This window comes from Coregonus clupeaformis, chromosome 15 (assembly GCF_020615455.1).
Source record: "Coregonus clupeaformis isolate EN_2021a chromosome 15, ASM2061545v1, whole genome shotgun sequence".
Lineage (NCBI taxonomy): Eukaryota > Metazoa > Chordata > Actinopteri > Salmoniformes > Salmonidae > Coregonus > Coregonus clupeaformis.
Window position 1 is genome coordinate 1,910,923 of NC_059206.1, and position 15,697 is coordinate 1,926,619.

Consider the following 15,697-nt stretch of genomic DNA (forward strand, 5'->3'; position numbering starts at 1 on the left):
TACTACTGTAACACAGGGTTCATACTGCTGTAACACAGGGTTCATACTGCTGTAACACAGGGTTCATACTGCTGTAACACAGGGTTCATACTGCTGTAACACAGGGTTCATACTGCTGTAACACAGGGTTCATACTACTGTAACACAGGGTTCATACTGCTGTAACACAGGGTTCATACTGCTGTAACACAGGGTTCATACTACTGTAACACAGGGTTCATACTGCTGTAACACAGGGTTCATACTGCTGTAACACAGGGTTCATACTGCTGTAACACAGGGTTCATACTGCTGTAACACAGGGTTCATACTGCTGTAACACAGGGTTCATACTACTGTAACACAGGGTTCATACTGCTGTAACACAGGGTTCATACTACTGTAACAGTCTCCTCAGCCTCGGCACGGACACTAGGTTTTCCCTTCAGAGTTTGGGCTTGTTGTAGACCCCAAACAAAATCAGGCCTAAATCAATACTTTCAACACAGAAATTGACCTCAATCTTTTAAAACGAAATGCTATGCAAGTGTGTCCCTTACAGATCGATCTTGTACATAGTGGCCTAAATTTGGAGCGATAAACTGACCTTTAGTTGATATAGGGTTCATGTCTGAAAATTGATAAGCCATGATAGTGATCTCTGAATGATCTCCCCTTGACAAGTCCTATAATACATCATCATGATTCACACAGGTGCACAGTAAGAAAAAACAAACAGGACAGAAAAACATACAGGAGACACCATTTTAAGTAGTCATTTTTATATATAGGTATATAGTCATATATTATACATTTAATACAGGCACATTGAGATCGATCATAAAGTGAACAGAAAAAAAGTGGCTGAGATATTTGTAAAAATTTACATTTTATGAGAAATCATTTACACATAATTTGCTTTTTTTTTAAACTATCATTTTGACATAGACATACATACAAACAAAGAAAAATTATCATAATGACAAGCTCCAAGAAAAATAATCACTGGATGTTATGTAGAGACAGCAAGAACCAGCTCGCTAAATATACTTTGCATATACACTACCATTCAAAAGTTTGGGTTCACTTAGAAATGTACTTGTTTTTGAAAAAAAAGCAAAAAAATGTGTCCATTAAAATAACATCAAATTGATCAGAAATACGGTGTAGACATTGTTAAATGTTGTAAATGGCTATTGTACCTGGAAACAGCTGATTTTTAATGGAATATCTACATAGGCATACAGAGGCCCATTATCAGCAACCATCAGTCCTGTGTTCCAATGATACTCTGAGTTTGCTAATCCAAGTTTTATCATTTTAAAAGACTAATTGATCATTAGAAAATCCTTTTGCAATTATGTTGACACAGCTGAAAACTTTTGTGCTGATTAAAGAAGCAATAAAACTGGCCTTCTTGAGACTAGTTGAGTATCTGGAGCATCAGCAATTGTGGGTTCGATTACAGGCTCAAAATGGCCAGAAACAAATAACTTTCTTCTGAAACTCGTCAGTCTATTCTTGTTCTGAGAAATGAAGGCTATTCCATGCAAGAAATTGCCAAGAAACTGAAGATCTCGTACAACGCTGTGTACTACTCCCTTCACAGAACAGCGCAAACTGGCTCTAACCAGAATAGAAAGAGGAGTGGGAGGCCCCGATGCACAACTGCGCAAGAAGACAAATACATTAGTGTCTAGTTTGAGAAACAGACGCCTCACAGGTCCTCAACTGGCAGCTTCATTAAATAGTACCCGCAAAACACCAGTCTCAATGTCAACAGTGACGAGGCGACTCCGGGATGCTGACCTTCTAGGCTGAGTTGGAAAGAGAAAGCCATATCTCAGACTGGCCAATAAAAAGAAAAGATGAAGATGGGCAAAATAACACAAACACTGGACAGAGGAAGATTGGAAAAAAGTGTTATGGACAGACGAATCGAAGTTTGAGGTGTTCGAATCATAAAGAAGAACATTTGTGAGACGCAGACCAAATGAAAAGATGCTGGAGGAGTGCTTGATGCCATCTGTCAAGCATGGTGGAGGCAATGTGATGGTCTGGGGGTGCTTTGGTGGTGGTAAAGTGGGATATTAGTACAGAGGTGCTTCAGGAAGCATGGGGTGAAATCTCTTCAGATTACCTCAACAAATTGACAAATAGAATGCCAAAGGTCTGCAAGGCTGTAATTGCTGCAAATGGAGGATTCTTTGACGAAAGCTAAGTTTGAAGGACACAATTATTATTTATATTAAAAATCATTATTTCTAACCTTGTCAATGACTACATTCCCTATATTTCCTATTCAAACTCATTTCATGTATGTTTTCATGGAAAACAAAGACATTTCTAAGTGACCCAAAACTTTTGAACGGTAGTGTATATTCCGTTTCTGTGTGGGGGTTTCTCTGATCAAAGTGGGTGAATCGAGAGTAACCTGTGCTGTTGACATGATATTTAAAAGAAGAACTCCATTCAAAAAAATCCAGATTTTTATATGTTGTTCCTCTCTTTAAACGTTCCTAATATGCTACAGTTTGTTTTGCATGATAACGCTTTAGTTTAGTAAACTCCAAATTCATTCGGATAGCCACACATCATTTGGTTGGGACATATATAGTGTTCTGGAAGAGATTCTTTGTGCATAATTTTACCCCCCATCCAACTAAAGATCGTATCTGCCGCTACAATTATACTGAAAGTGGAGTCTTAAACTGTATCTTAAACAAATATCATCCTTAAAAACATTGTACATACAAATAAAAATTGACCAATAATTAAAACAGTGATGATTAATCCATGTCTTTCAAAACATAATCATGACTTATTGTACTGTATACAAAACAAATCCTATTTTACACATGATGACTTCAAAAATGCATGTTGTTGAGCTGAACACTTCTATCTTGAGGTTAGGTCGGATCACACGTTTACTAGTAAGCGATGCGATTAACCATATCTACACATAGTGCCTCTGAAACGGAACCCTATTCCATAGTGCACTATTATTGATCAAAAGTATTGCACTATAGACTGTAGGGCATAGGGTGCCATTTCAGAAGCCGAGAGAACGTTAACAGTATCAACTGTACCAAATACCAGGGTCCGTATCCACGAAGCGTCTCAGAGTAAGAGTGCCGATATAGGATCAGTTGTCTTTTAGATCATAATTGATCATATTATATGGCCAGATCCTAGATCAGCACTCCTACTCGGAGATGCTTTGTGGATACGGGCCAGGAGTTAACAAGCATATGGTGGTCAGATGGACACATTCATGATGGAACACTAACAGTCCACAATCACAGTGTTACTGGTGTGCCCATATCAATGTTGGTAATGAAAATACAGTACTCTGATCATTATCTATACTGTCAAAACTGCAGTTTTGGGGAGAAGGCATTGGATGAAAAAGGCTTACAAACACATGCGCTTGTGATATTGATAGAAGTGATACATAAGGTGTATGCATCTCTCTCCATCTAGGAGATGTAGCCCTTCTAGATACTGGTCCTCCATTGGTATATAAGGCAAGAATGAACCACTCAGTACGAAATCGAGTCAGCACTAAGAACTGTTGTCTGTCTCTCTCCACACAGGCAAACATGGCAGTAATGTAGCCTATTACAACTGGGTAGCATCTTATTACCATCATCAACAGATGACAAGGTATATTTTCTTAAGGCATTTCTAGAATTGATTTGGCCTGATTATGATTAAGATGCTTGGCTAACAGGCTGTCCGGTGCTCTCAAATAGACCGAAGGCAGTTTGGGAACAAAGATCTCACTCTGATCAAAGATAGAAAAATTACCCCAGTAGAAAATACTTAAAAAGATGACATCATAGCAAAGACACAGAACTGAGACAGTGAGTACACTGGATCAGTGGTTTCTGGAAGACAGATACCTTTAGGTTTGACTGGTGTAGAAACTGGAAGCATTTTCCCTTCAACATCCGAAAACAAGATTATAAAACAACAACTGGCACAAGATTGGTGTTTTCTTTAGTTAGCGGTGCTTTTTTAACATACAAAAGGGTATAGAGAAAACATAGGTACGTTTTTCAATGAATTTATCCACAGAAAGAAAGAGGCACTGAGGTCAGTTAAGTATTGTTTTTTTTTGCTTTTAAAAGAGCGCTGACCTTGTGTTATTACCAATTGTCAGAAGCGACAGGACAACTGATTAAATGTTGTGCTATGAGAACTTTTGAGAGAATCTGTTTAGTTTAAAAAAAGACAGCTTATACCTTAATTTCTTCATTGCACATGATCAGAATAAAAATAACCCAGGAAAAAAGATACATCAGCAAAAAACAGAACTCGAGTCTCACAAAGTAAAATAATCTGCGATCGTACTTGCAATGGAGAAGAGGAGAGGGGGATGAGGGAGGAAAGTGTGGCATTTCCTCTCCTCTCACATCTTCTCTTTTCTCACTGTTTTACCCAGAATCTTTGTTACTACAAGAGCTTCAGTGGAATACACATACCCAATTTACAAAGGAGAGAACAAATATATTTTTTAAATGGACGGAAAGATTGTTAGTGCAGATTTTTTTCCATTTTTTTTCTTTTTTCGATATAATATGTATTTATATATAATCCATACATTGTTACATAACGAAACACTACGGTTCTGACTTTATAAAAGTCTGAATTGATCAGAAAGCATTACACTTCTCAATATCTATACATTTACATTTCCTGACAGCCCAACTTAGTTTTTTCTTCTATTTATTTTCTTTTTTAAACAGTGATCAATACTCAGTGCTGCTTTACTGTACTAAGAAGCTCTCTTCTCGAGACAGACAAGGTACATTGGGACATAATGTAAAGTGTCTAGATGTGTCACAAAAAAACGTTGTATTCGCTGCACCTCTCCCCTCTAACCCTCCCCTTTCATAAATAAGACAAAAAGGACTAAAGTTTTGAAAATAAATGTTCAATAGAGTCGTTGTGCTTGGGGGTCAAGGACGGTGTGCCTACTCAACAGTCTGCCATGTAACGACCTAGGAGAAGGAACAACACAAACATGGACCACTCAGGTTAGACAACAATATAGACCACATCATTCACATTTGACTAACCAAAAGGGAAAAGTCTCTTCACCTCAAGTCACAACATGAACATTGAAACAACATAAACAGGTGACAAGTTAGTATGTATTACCTGTAGCTCATCACGTCTACATAGGTAACAACAGATTATGTGGCGAGTAGGGAAAAAGAAACCCCATTCACGGTTTATACTGCTCTGCTTTATTCCTGCACCCATATGTTTCAGCTGCAGAAGCCTTCATCAGTTGTCAGATTTTGAGTCTAGGTCTTGGTCCTATACGTACCTGTGGCAAACCTCTTCTTGTTGAGGGACAGCCTGTACCCGGTTCCCAACAGCTCTATGTCCACCCCAGACAGCGTGCTCCCCTCACTCATAAACTGCACAGCCAGGGTGGTTGGGGTGGATGGGCCGTCCGAGAGCTCAAACTTAGCCCTCAGAGACCCTGAGCCTTCATTATCAGACTTCTCAGAGATATCACTCAGCTTCCAGAGAGACTTATTCAGCTCAGAGTTCCTGGTGGAAAGAGATTAAAGAAGACGTGAATATGTAGCTTACACAAGTAGTTGTACTACCACTGTCGTAGAGACATGAAAACCATAGATACACTATTACTACAGACACACAACTAGAAAACAAATTCACTGCTAGCGATATGTACAATACAACATTAATCATGCTCACAGGTGATGCCAGTACTATGCTGTCTTGACTGTTGTGGTTTGTTTTTGTATTGGAAAATCAATCAATATCAAATCAGTCAATACGAATCAATCAATCAATCAAAGCATCAATAACTAAAGTACTGCTGTCCACATGTTCTCTGTTCGTTTCTCTCACCAGATAGCATTAGGCAGGGACTGCATGTTGGTGACCCCTCCATCTACAGGCACTAGAACCTGTACATTGGAGAGAGGGCCGGGGCAGAGCATGGACTCTGGGTTGTAGCGGTAGTCCAGCCTCAGGTCAGTGGTAGCGGGGTCACACTTCCAGTACACTGCCAGGTTCAGAGGGGTCGACTGGATCCCATTAGAGGACACCTAGACAGAGGGACACAGGTCAGAGGTCAGATCAGCGTGGCGGGGTCACACTTCCAGTACACTGCCAGATTCAGAGGGGTTGATGCAATTCCTTTAGAGAACACTTGCACACACAGGGACACAGCATGAGGTCAGAGGGTAAAGGGCAAAAGATCATATGATTGAAAATAAGATATGATACAAAAAACAATTAATACATTCACAATGTGTGAAATAAATACATTTACAAACACAAAAGTGATGGTAATAAACGTGTTATATTTGGAGTCAAACACATTTTACTTCTGGACTTTTGCATTATTACTACAAGAGTGAGTGTATATGTCACGACTTCCACCGAGGCTGCCCCCCCTCCTGGTTCGGGCAGGCTTTGGCGTTCCTCGTCACCGGAGTACTAGCTACTGCCGATCCCATTCTCATTCTCATCACTCCACTTGTCATGTCTTGTCAATCACACACACCTGGTGCTCATTCCCCTAATTACTATGTGTATAAGTGTTCCCTCTGTTCCCCTTGTCTTTGTGAGTGATTGTTTTGTTGTGAGAGCGTGTAGCTCGGTTGAGCTACATTTCACTGTGTTATTGCCAAGGTGGATGTTTTCCCTTGTACAGTTTCGTTTGACGCTTGGGGCGTTTGATTTATGCAAACGGTTTAAACTCTGGACTTCGGTATTTTACCTCCTGTGCCTGACTCCTTCTTTCACACCTCGTCACAGTATAGTATAGGAGTATACAGTTTACTAAAGAGTATTTAGTTTAGTCTGGGACCAACCTGGTATTTGAGGATGTCAACGTTGTAGTAGGACGCAGCAGGGTTCTGCTCTGAGGCTTTCCTGAGGTAGGATGTGAGAGCTTGCATGTTGAACCAAAAGTCCTTGGTATTTGCATCACTTTGCGAGGAATCACTGGATCACACACACACACGGAAAACGATAACTCCATTATTCATTGCTCTACTCGGTGGCTCTGTGTGTGTGTGTGCAGAGCTCCAATAGCTCGGAAAGAATGACCCTTTTATTGCCTCCCAGCTATTAAATCATGAATTCCATTTGATTCAATTAGACCAGCTATGTGGTCTCAGGGTTACCCAGAGAAAGCAGAGTGAGAAGGAGAGAAAGAAAAGAGAGGGTAGAAAATACTTCTCCTTTTGGGGAAGAAAGGAATCTTCAAAGAGACTCTGTAACTCAGGTGGCGGTCTCAAACTTTAACACTGACGATTCACTGCTAAATAAGTTGGATATGGCTAGATACATGGTGGCTATGCCGGAGAAAACACAACAAGAAGCTTTAACTGAGAGGTGATAGTGTGTGTGGAATGAGGTGATATCTTGTTGAAAGTTGATGCGACACTCTTCTAGACATGGCATGTTAAGAAACTGATGTCTGAGGAGGAATGGTGGAAAATAGTTCCCTGTCAGGATAATGATAGCTTTATGACTGATGAAATCCAATTTCCCCTCAACGACACACTCCACACACAATTTCCCCTCATCACCCCACCCCCCCCCACCCAATATCCCCTCATCCCCCGCCCTGCCCCCCTCATCCCCTCAACACCCCTCTCTCTACTGGCTGGCTCCCTGATAGACTGACATGCTCCAGTTTGGTGTTCAAACAGTGTTACAGACTTCCTTTGGTTCTTTACACACACACCGTTGTATTGGAATGTGGTCTTTACTGATATAGAATAAGTACTAATCATTAGCTAAATGTTTCTCTGTGGTCCTACACACCTGTATGGTAACTACACATCCATCAGGTTAATTCAAACGTTGTCTGAATGTTTAACCATTCAACTGTGAATAAAACATTATCTGAACATTTGAATTTCTCCACTCACCTGAACAGTAGTGTCTGGTTGGGGAGGATCTGTTCCAGCTTGGAGGTGTTCTTCAGTTTGAAGGTGAGCACGGCAGGGGAGGGGTTACTGGTGAACACCTTGGTGATACCCATGGGGAAGGACAGGGTCATGTCACCTGTGATCTTCACTATGCACCTAGAGTAAAAGGAGAGACAGCACATTAAGGGTTAAACCTGTGCTATTCACTATGCAGCTGAGGGGCACAGCAGCAGACAAAGGGTTAAGCCTCTGTCCACTAGTCCAGTCTACCACAGTACCTGTTTAATGGAGTTCTAGTCTGAAGCAGTTCACACAGTCTCAGTTTTAGTTAATCCACTGGTCTAAATCCGAATACAACTCAGTCCAAATCTAAATTAGACCCAGTTCAACTCAGTCCAAGAGCTCTATTAAATCCATATCGACTCAATCAGAAATTACCTTTACATTTCTATCTATTGAATAGAGCCCCAAGTCTAAATTAGACCCAGTCCAAGGCTACCTCAGTCCAAATCTAAACAAGGCCCACTAGTCTAACCCCTTCCCAGTCTGCTGCAGTGTGGTCCATGTGCAAGCCTTAACCCTGCCCTGTGTGTCCGCTGCAATGCTTATGAAATGTTCCATTCGCTAATCCCTGCCAAAATAAACCTTTTGCACAGCAGCAATTTAACAGCAGTTAACCAATAAAAGGGTGTATGTTTTCTCTGCCCCAGACTATAATCTGCCCCGTGTGGGTTATCCACTCTGAAAGAATGGTGTCGGCCTACCAAAATCTAAAACATTCCACACAAGCAGACACGCGCACACACGCGCCCAAAAACACGCGCGCACACACCAGGGTTTCCGTTAGACGCTAATAGCTGGCTTTTGGCAAAAAAAGCTAAAAAATTGGTGCCGGACGATTGTCCAGGAGAGGAAATAAAAATTCAGCCTATTCATTGATTGAAATACCAGTTGATGTAGCACGAGAACTGCTGCTACAGCTCATCAAACAGCTGTCAGTTGCAGCTGGAGTGAAACGTGCTTTTATAAGCCCAATCACTGTGCAACAATACTAAATGCAATCACGTGTTAAAAACAATGGCCGCGATTAAAAATAGTGACTATTTTTATTTCTGGTAATTGAAGTGTGCTTCCCATTCAAGTGCATAGGCAACTAGGCAGGCTTCAGCACGCCACACACCACTTTGCAATGAGCTGGAGACAGAATGCATTTTGAAAACATATTCTTAATTGTTTGAAACCTGAATGTTTTCTACATATTATGTGGCATTTCTTACCTTGCTTCAAAGTAGCCTAGCCAAAATCCAACCAAATTATTTTATAAAGACTTTCACACGCCATTGAAACAAGTAGCCTATCTCTCATGTTCTATTGGTTTTCAAATCAAATGTATTTAATTTGCCAGTAGCCAAAAGCACAATCCTAGCCATATTAGTAACCCATGCTAGTTGTTGCATCTTTAGATCTCCCACTCTTTCTACATTTCTCACGGATATTTTCATATCCTTCTCACATGTGCGGTGTGCTTTTGACAATGTATTTTCCCGCGAATTGCAATATGGAACGAACATTCGCGCTGTGATGTCACGAGAGGCTACACAGCTTTCAGCGGGATTGCTCAAGTAGTGCAAGGAGACCAGGTTCAACCAAAACAAGGATTTTATTAAAGGTCTTGGGAAACTAACGAAAGTATAACACAATTCTGTTCTCTGGTGGCTCTTTAAGGGTTAACAGTTCAGGGATGTCTCTTCCACATCCAAATCATAACTCTCCCTCGCTCAAATAACTTTTCCCCAGTCTTACTGTATTCCACGTTGCAGCTAGTGGCCAACCCAGCAAAACGTCCTTCCAAATGTCCCACACGTATTTCCACAGGTGCATATATCCAAAGGTGAGTATTTCCCAAAGGTAAGTATCTCCAAATCCTTATATTCCTCATGGAAGTGGACGTGCAGCACTCTTGTCCTCCAGAGAGCCCAGGTTGGAGACTGTGTCTCTTCCCTTCCCCCCACACACTCCCTCAGTGTGTCTCTTCCCTTCCCCAACCTTCAGCTCATCAGCTCCTCATTTGTTTCAGCTGCGTGGGAAGATTGGCCATAGAGGGGGTGGAGTTCCCGACCATACCAGCAGATGGAGCCATAGCTGTCTGGGTTTGCAGCCACCTCAGGGGATGTAACGTCCCTCCAGGACACAGCCTCTCGTGACATCACATCCCCCTCCTCGGGACCGACGTCCTCGTCGGGTAAAGGCAGCGAAGAAGGCATCACGCCGGGAGAGGCGTCCGCATTGCCGTGGTGCCTGCCAGACTGCTCTCTCTTCAACTCCTCCAACTCTAGGACCAGGGACTCAGCCTCCTGTTGTCTCTCCTTGAGTTTCTTACTGAACGCATCAGCCTTGGTTTTAGCAGAGTTTAGCTTCTGTTGAGCAGCTTTCAGTTCCTTCTCTCTCTCTGCCTCCGCATTCTTCATCTTGTTCTCCAACACCTTGTACTTCTCCTCTGCCTTCTTCTGGACCTCCTTACTACTCGCAGGGTCTCCTCACACTCCTCGATGGTCCTGCGCAGCCTCTCCAGCTCCTCCTGTTGCTTAGGGAAGGAGCTCTGTTGGAGTTTAGCCTGGAGGATATCTAACTCTTCTGTCTTCATGTCTAACTGTTGCTTTAACAAACGATACCTCTCAGCGGTCCCCTTCAGACCAGACAGTTCTTTGTCCAGATTCTGTAGCTCCGTCTCTGTGTCGGTCTGGGCACCTGCCATCCCTATCAGAGCCCGGGCGGGAGTGGAGTAACTCGGAGGATTGCACGGAGCCTTCCCAGGATGAGTCTTGCCTCTCCGTTTCCGAGGTACTCGGGTTATCCTCTCCTGAGACTCTCTCCAGAGTGGGTAAAAGGCTGGGCAGTCTCGTCCAATTAGGACAGGGACGGGGAGGGAATCAACCACCCCGCCGTCGTGTGTATGGTTCCCCGTGTGCTGGTCATTGTGAGTTCAGTAATGGGGTATTCTCTGGTGTCCCCATGGACACAGGAAACTGGGAGGACTTTCCCGGGGTCAGACACGTTGGGCCCACCAAATCCTTACGCACCAGGGTGGCCCGGCTACCAGAATCCAGTAAGGCCTCCACATCATGGTGATTCACAGTTACCGGGCAGGTGGGGGGTCGATCTGGGCCGCCATCTACGACTCCCAAGAGCGAGGCAAAACGGTGTGTGGGTGCTGAGCTGGAGGACTCCGCAGTGGGCATAGGTTCATCGGCTGGTTTCCCACACTGCCAGGAGATATGTCCCATCTCCCCACACCGGTAACACTGTCGAGTTTCCCCCCTCCTGGTGTACTCTTCTTGGACCCGCCTGGTTTCTGGCTCCCCCTGGAGCCGGGATAAGTCCTGACGTGGCTGGGTTCGAGACCTTGGGGTCCTTTGGACGGGTTCTTCCCATTTGTGGTGGGGCCGCACTCCTGGGGTCTTTTCGGGAAGCATTCAGCATCTCCGCTGTGGCCTGGTACTTTTCCACAGCTTCCACGGTCAGATCAGCCGTGGTCAAGGCCTGTTGACTGATGAACCGTTTTGCCTCATAAGGCAGGGGCGCGTAGGTAACGATCCACCACAACGGCCTCCACCACCGCCGCTGCTGTATTCCTCTGCGGATCCAGCCATTTCCTTGCGATTCGGACAAGTTCATGCATCTGCGCCCGAGGAGGTTGGTCTGGTTGGAAGGTCCAGCTGTGAAAGCGCTGGGCCATACCAAACTTTGTGAGTCCATATCTGCTGAGGATCTCAGACTTCAGGGCATCATAGTCAGTAACCTGGTCAGGGCCCAGGTCCCGGACAGCATTCAGCGCTTCCCGGTTAGAAAGGGGGCTAACAGACCAACCCACTGTTGCTTGGGCCAGGCTTCCCTAGTGGCCGTGGCCTCAAATGCATGCAGGTATGCCTCAATGTCATCGGTAGCTCCCATCTTAGATATAAAGTCACTTGCCTTTATTGGGCGGGTATTTTGGACCACCCTCTGTCTCTGCAACTGCAATTCCTCTGCCTTCAGAAGGTTGGCTTTCTTTTGCTCCTCCAAGAGAGCCACGTTTGCTTGCATCTGGGCTTGCTGGCCAGCAACAAGGGCTTTCAATATGTCCTCCATTTCAGTCGGCGGGGAGCCTACGGCCAACTTGGAAAACTGGGTGATCAAACCTTCGGTATCCTCCTCTGACATGCACTATTAACGCTTGAGCGTGCCTGTATTCTCCACCATCTGTGATGTCACGAGAGGCTACACAGCTTTCAGCGGGATTGCTCAAGTAGTGCAAGGAGACCAGGTTCAACCAAAACAAGGATTTTATTAAAGGTCTTGGGAAACTAACGAAAGTATAACACAATTCTGTTCTCTGGTGGCTCTTTAAGGGTTAACAGTTCAGGGATGTCTCTTCCACATCCAAAATCATAACTCTCCCTCGCTCAAATAACTTTTCCCCAGTCTTACTGTATTCCACGTTGCAGCTAGTGGCCAACCCAGCAAAACGTCCTTCCAAATGTCCCACACGTATTTCCACAGGTGCATATATCCAAAGGTGAGTATTTCCCAAAGGTAAGTATCTCCAAATCCTTATATTCCTCATGGAAGTGGACGTGCAGCACTCTTGTCCTCCAGAGAGCCCAGGTTGGAGACTGTGTCTCTTCCCTTCCCCCCACACACTCCCTCAGTGTGTCTCTTCCCTTCCCCAACCTTCAGCTCATCAGCTCCTCATTTGTTTCAGCTGCGTGGGAAGATTGGCCATAGAGGGGTGGAGTTCCCGACCATACCAGCAGATGGAGCCATAGCTGTCTGGGTTTGCAGCCACCTCAGGGGGATGTAACGTCCCTCCAGGACACAGCCTCTCGTGACATCACAGCGCGTAGCCTCTAAAGATTTTTGGATGTTGCCTTGGCCTACTAGTTGTATGAATTTGGGATCTATCGTCCCACAACTGTCCCAGAGTCTGTTTGGAATAGGCTATTTCTTTCTTTCTCGTACAGAATGACAAGCTGACCAATAGAATAAGTACATAGGCTAGTGATTTTGCTGCTCGTTACTCATCTTGTTGGCTGAAGAAAAGTAAATGTGGACAGTTCTTCTAACATCTTCAAATTGCACTTTGGAAATTGGTAAGCAGGACGCACGCCGTTGCATCCTTGAGTTGCATGTTCTGTTAAGATGAATTACCATAAACTAAATGTGATTTCTGTCATTCTGAGCACTGTGGCTGGACGTGCTAATCAGGTTACTCACCCAATGCACATGGATTCGGTACATTTCTTAAATGTCCGGTAAATTAAAATGCATATTATGTGTATGGACGAGTTGAATAGCAGTATGCAGCAGTATACACGGAGTGTACAAAACATTAAGAATGGCTCTTTCCATATCATAGACTGACCAGGTGAATCCAGGTGAAAGCTATGATGCCTTATTAATGTAACTTGTTAAATCCACTTCAAATCAGTGGATTTTTAAGCCTTGAAACAATTGAGACATGGATTGTGTATGTGTGCCATTCAGAGGATGAATGGGAAAGACAAAATATTTAAGTGCCTTTGAACGGGGTATGGTAGTAGGTGCCAGGCGCACCGGTTTGAGTGTGTCAAGAAATGTAACGCTGCTGGGTTTTTCACGCTCAACAGTTTCCCATTTGTATCAAGAATGGTCCACCACCCAAAGGACATCCAGCCAACTTGACACAACTGTGGGAAGCATTGGAGTCAACATGGGCCAGCATCACTTTGGAAACACTTGACAGGTGTAGAGTCCATGCCCCGACAAATTGAGGCTGTTCTGAGGGCAAAAGGGGTGCAACTCAATATTAGGAAGGTGTTCCTAATGTTTTATACACTCAGTGTATGCCCCAATGGCTGTTCATGGTGTGTGTGTCTGTGTAGTGGTATATATGTGTGTGTGTGTGTGTGTGTGTGTGTGTGTGTGTGTGTGTGTGTGTGTGTGTGTGTGTGTGTGTGTGCGTGTGTGTGTCTGCGTGCATGCAGTGTGAGTGCGTATGTTGGCTTGCGTGCTGTGTGTGTTAGACCCAGGCTGGGGCCAGCTCTCTGAGCTGTAGGAGGTCATGTGAGACTCACTTAGTGGGATCAGCTCCTTTGAAGTAGGCATTAACAGACTCTGTGAAGGCCACAGCGATGGGCAAGGCATCCTGGGACGCCAGGGTCACTGGGCTGGGACCGCGAGATGTCCCTGATAGAGGGAGGGAGGGAATGAAGAGGGGGGTGGAGAAATGGTGTGAGGTAGAGAGAGAGGGAGGTAAAGAGGGACAGGTAGAGAGGAAGAGAGAGAAAGACAAAGCGTGATCGAATGAGTGTACTGTTATTATTACTGAAGTGTACAATTCAATTCAACTTTGACATCAAAAGCATCATACTTATTCATGCAAAAAACAACACCTGAAGAACATAGTTCATTTACCAAATAAGGTCAGTCATTATGGAGGAAAAGAGGAATAATTACATTTCAAAATATCCAAGGCATTACACGCCAAAATAATCATACCTCTCTAGGAATTACATTTTGTTTGAATAAAAGACGAGGTATTATTGAGTCAGGTTACTATTCATCATTTTAATGAATTACTGTTTGGGATTCTTTGAGTAAGAACGTTATAATACTGTAATGAACTTCCTACCTTCAAACTTGTTATTTGTTTTTAAACAGAACACGACTATGCTGAACTCTTTATTATGTTGATCACGCTGACAGACAGACACGTTAAGAAGAGAGACATTTTTCATGAGCAGGCAGACATTGGCGAGTAGTCAGCCAATCCGAGTGGCCGTAGTTAGTATGTCACAAATAGAGGCTTGTCCGGGCTGGTTTACCACACACCCTACCTGCAGGCGTTTCACAGCGCTTCTCAAAGGTGGGCAGCTTCCCGATGAAACCATCATCCTCTTTAAGGGCCCAACAAAAGAAAAAAAAAATAGGAAAGAAACCAAAAAGCCACAGAAAGCAGTGAGGTGAGGTTGATGGTACTGGCAGGTGAGATGGTACAAGGCAATGGGCTCTCAACTAAAACACCTGGGTGTGAATGTGAGCATTTGTGTGAGATTAGAATGGTGAGAAACCCTTAAGAAACACTGTGTAGTAGGCTTCACAGAGTGAAAGTGACAGAACAGTAGAGCAGCGGTTCCCACTGGGCGGCAGGTAACCTAGCGGTTAGAGCGTTGGGCCAGTAACCGAAAGGTTGCTGGTTCAAATACCCGAGCCGTCAAGGTAAAAAATCTGTTGATGTGCCATTGAGCAAGGCACTTAACCCTGTAAAACAACACCATTCACTACACCTATCCAGTGTATGTGACAATAAAACCTTTTTCGGTTACTGTACCACTAACTGAATTTTGCTCTGCCCGGAGTACCCCTGAAGTACCCCATCATGTGCATTTTACCAGTAGGCCTATGGTCTAATTAGTCTTCTCAAGTACCCCCTGTGGATAGGCCCAGTACCCCCAGGGGTTCTAGTACCCCTAGTTGAAAAACACTACAGTAGAGGGAGGAGGAGGAAGAGAGGAGACTCACTTTGGCTGAGGAGAAACAGAGGACAGGGAGAAAGGAGGAACTCTGGTTCCGGAGAGGAGAGGGAGGGACGAAAGATACGCTCAGGCCCTGTGAGGAGGAGAGGAGTGAGGGAAGGAGAGAAGCCCAATAAGGTTTAAAGACAAGAAGTGGGTTTAGGTGAGAGTGGAGGAGAAGAAACAAGAAGAAAATATGGGGAGGAAAGGAAAGAATAAGGAGGAAAGGAAAGGAAATACGAGAGAGGAGGAGAG

At 44.0% G+C, this 15,697-nt stretch overlaps 1 protein-coding gene across 5 annotated transcripts in view; it reads right to left on the reverse strand.

Annotated features, from left to right (window-relative positions):
- Window positions 1-2,286: 2,286 nt before the first annotated feature.
- The window catches only part of LOC121582153 (F-BAR domain only protein 2), a 76,551-nt gene continuing 63,140 nt past the window's right edge, over window positions 2,287-15,697 (reverse strand). For 4 of the 5 annotated variants that reach the window (XM_041897772.2, XM_041897769.2, XM_041897771.2 and 1 more), the window contains 7 exons: window positions 14,765-14,824; window positions 14,003-14,114; window positions 7,911-8,066; window positions 6,843-6,975; window positions 5,872-6,071; window positions 5,318-5,547; window positions 2,287-4,985 (listed from right to left, as the gene is read on the reverse strand). In XM_041897772.2, coding sequence (XP_041753706.1) covers window positions 4,963-4,985; window positions 5,318-5,547; window positions 5,872-6,071; window positions 6,843-6,975; window positions 7,911-8,066; window positions 14,003-14,114; window positions 14,765-14,824 — 914 coding nt within the window. In that variant the 3' untranslated portion in view covers window positions 2,287-4,962. The remainder of the gene's footprint in view (window positions 4,986-5,317; window positions 5,548-5,871; window positions 6,072-6,842; window positions 6,976-7,910; window positions 8,067-14,002; window positions 14,115-14,764; window positions 14,825-15,697) is intronic. The other variant, XM_041897770.2, reaches the window with a different exon arrangement.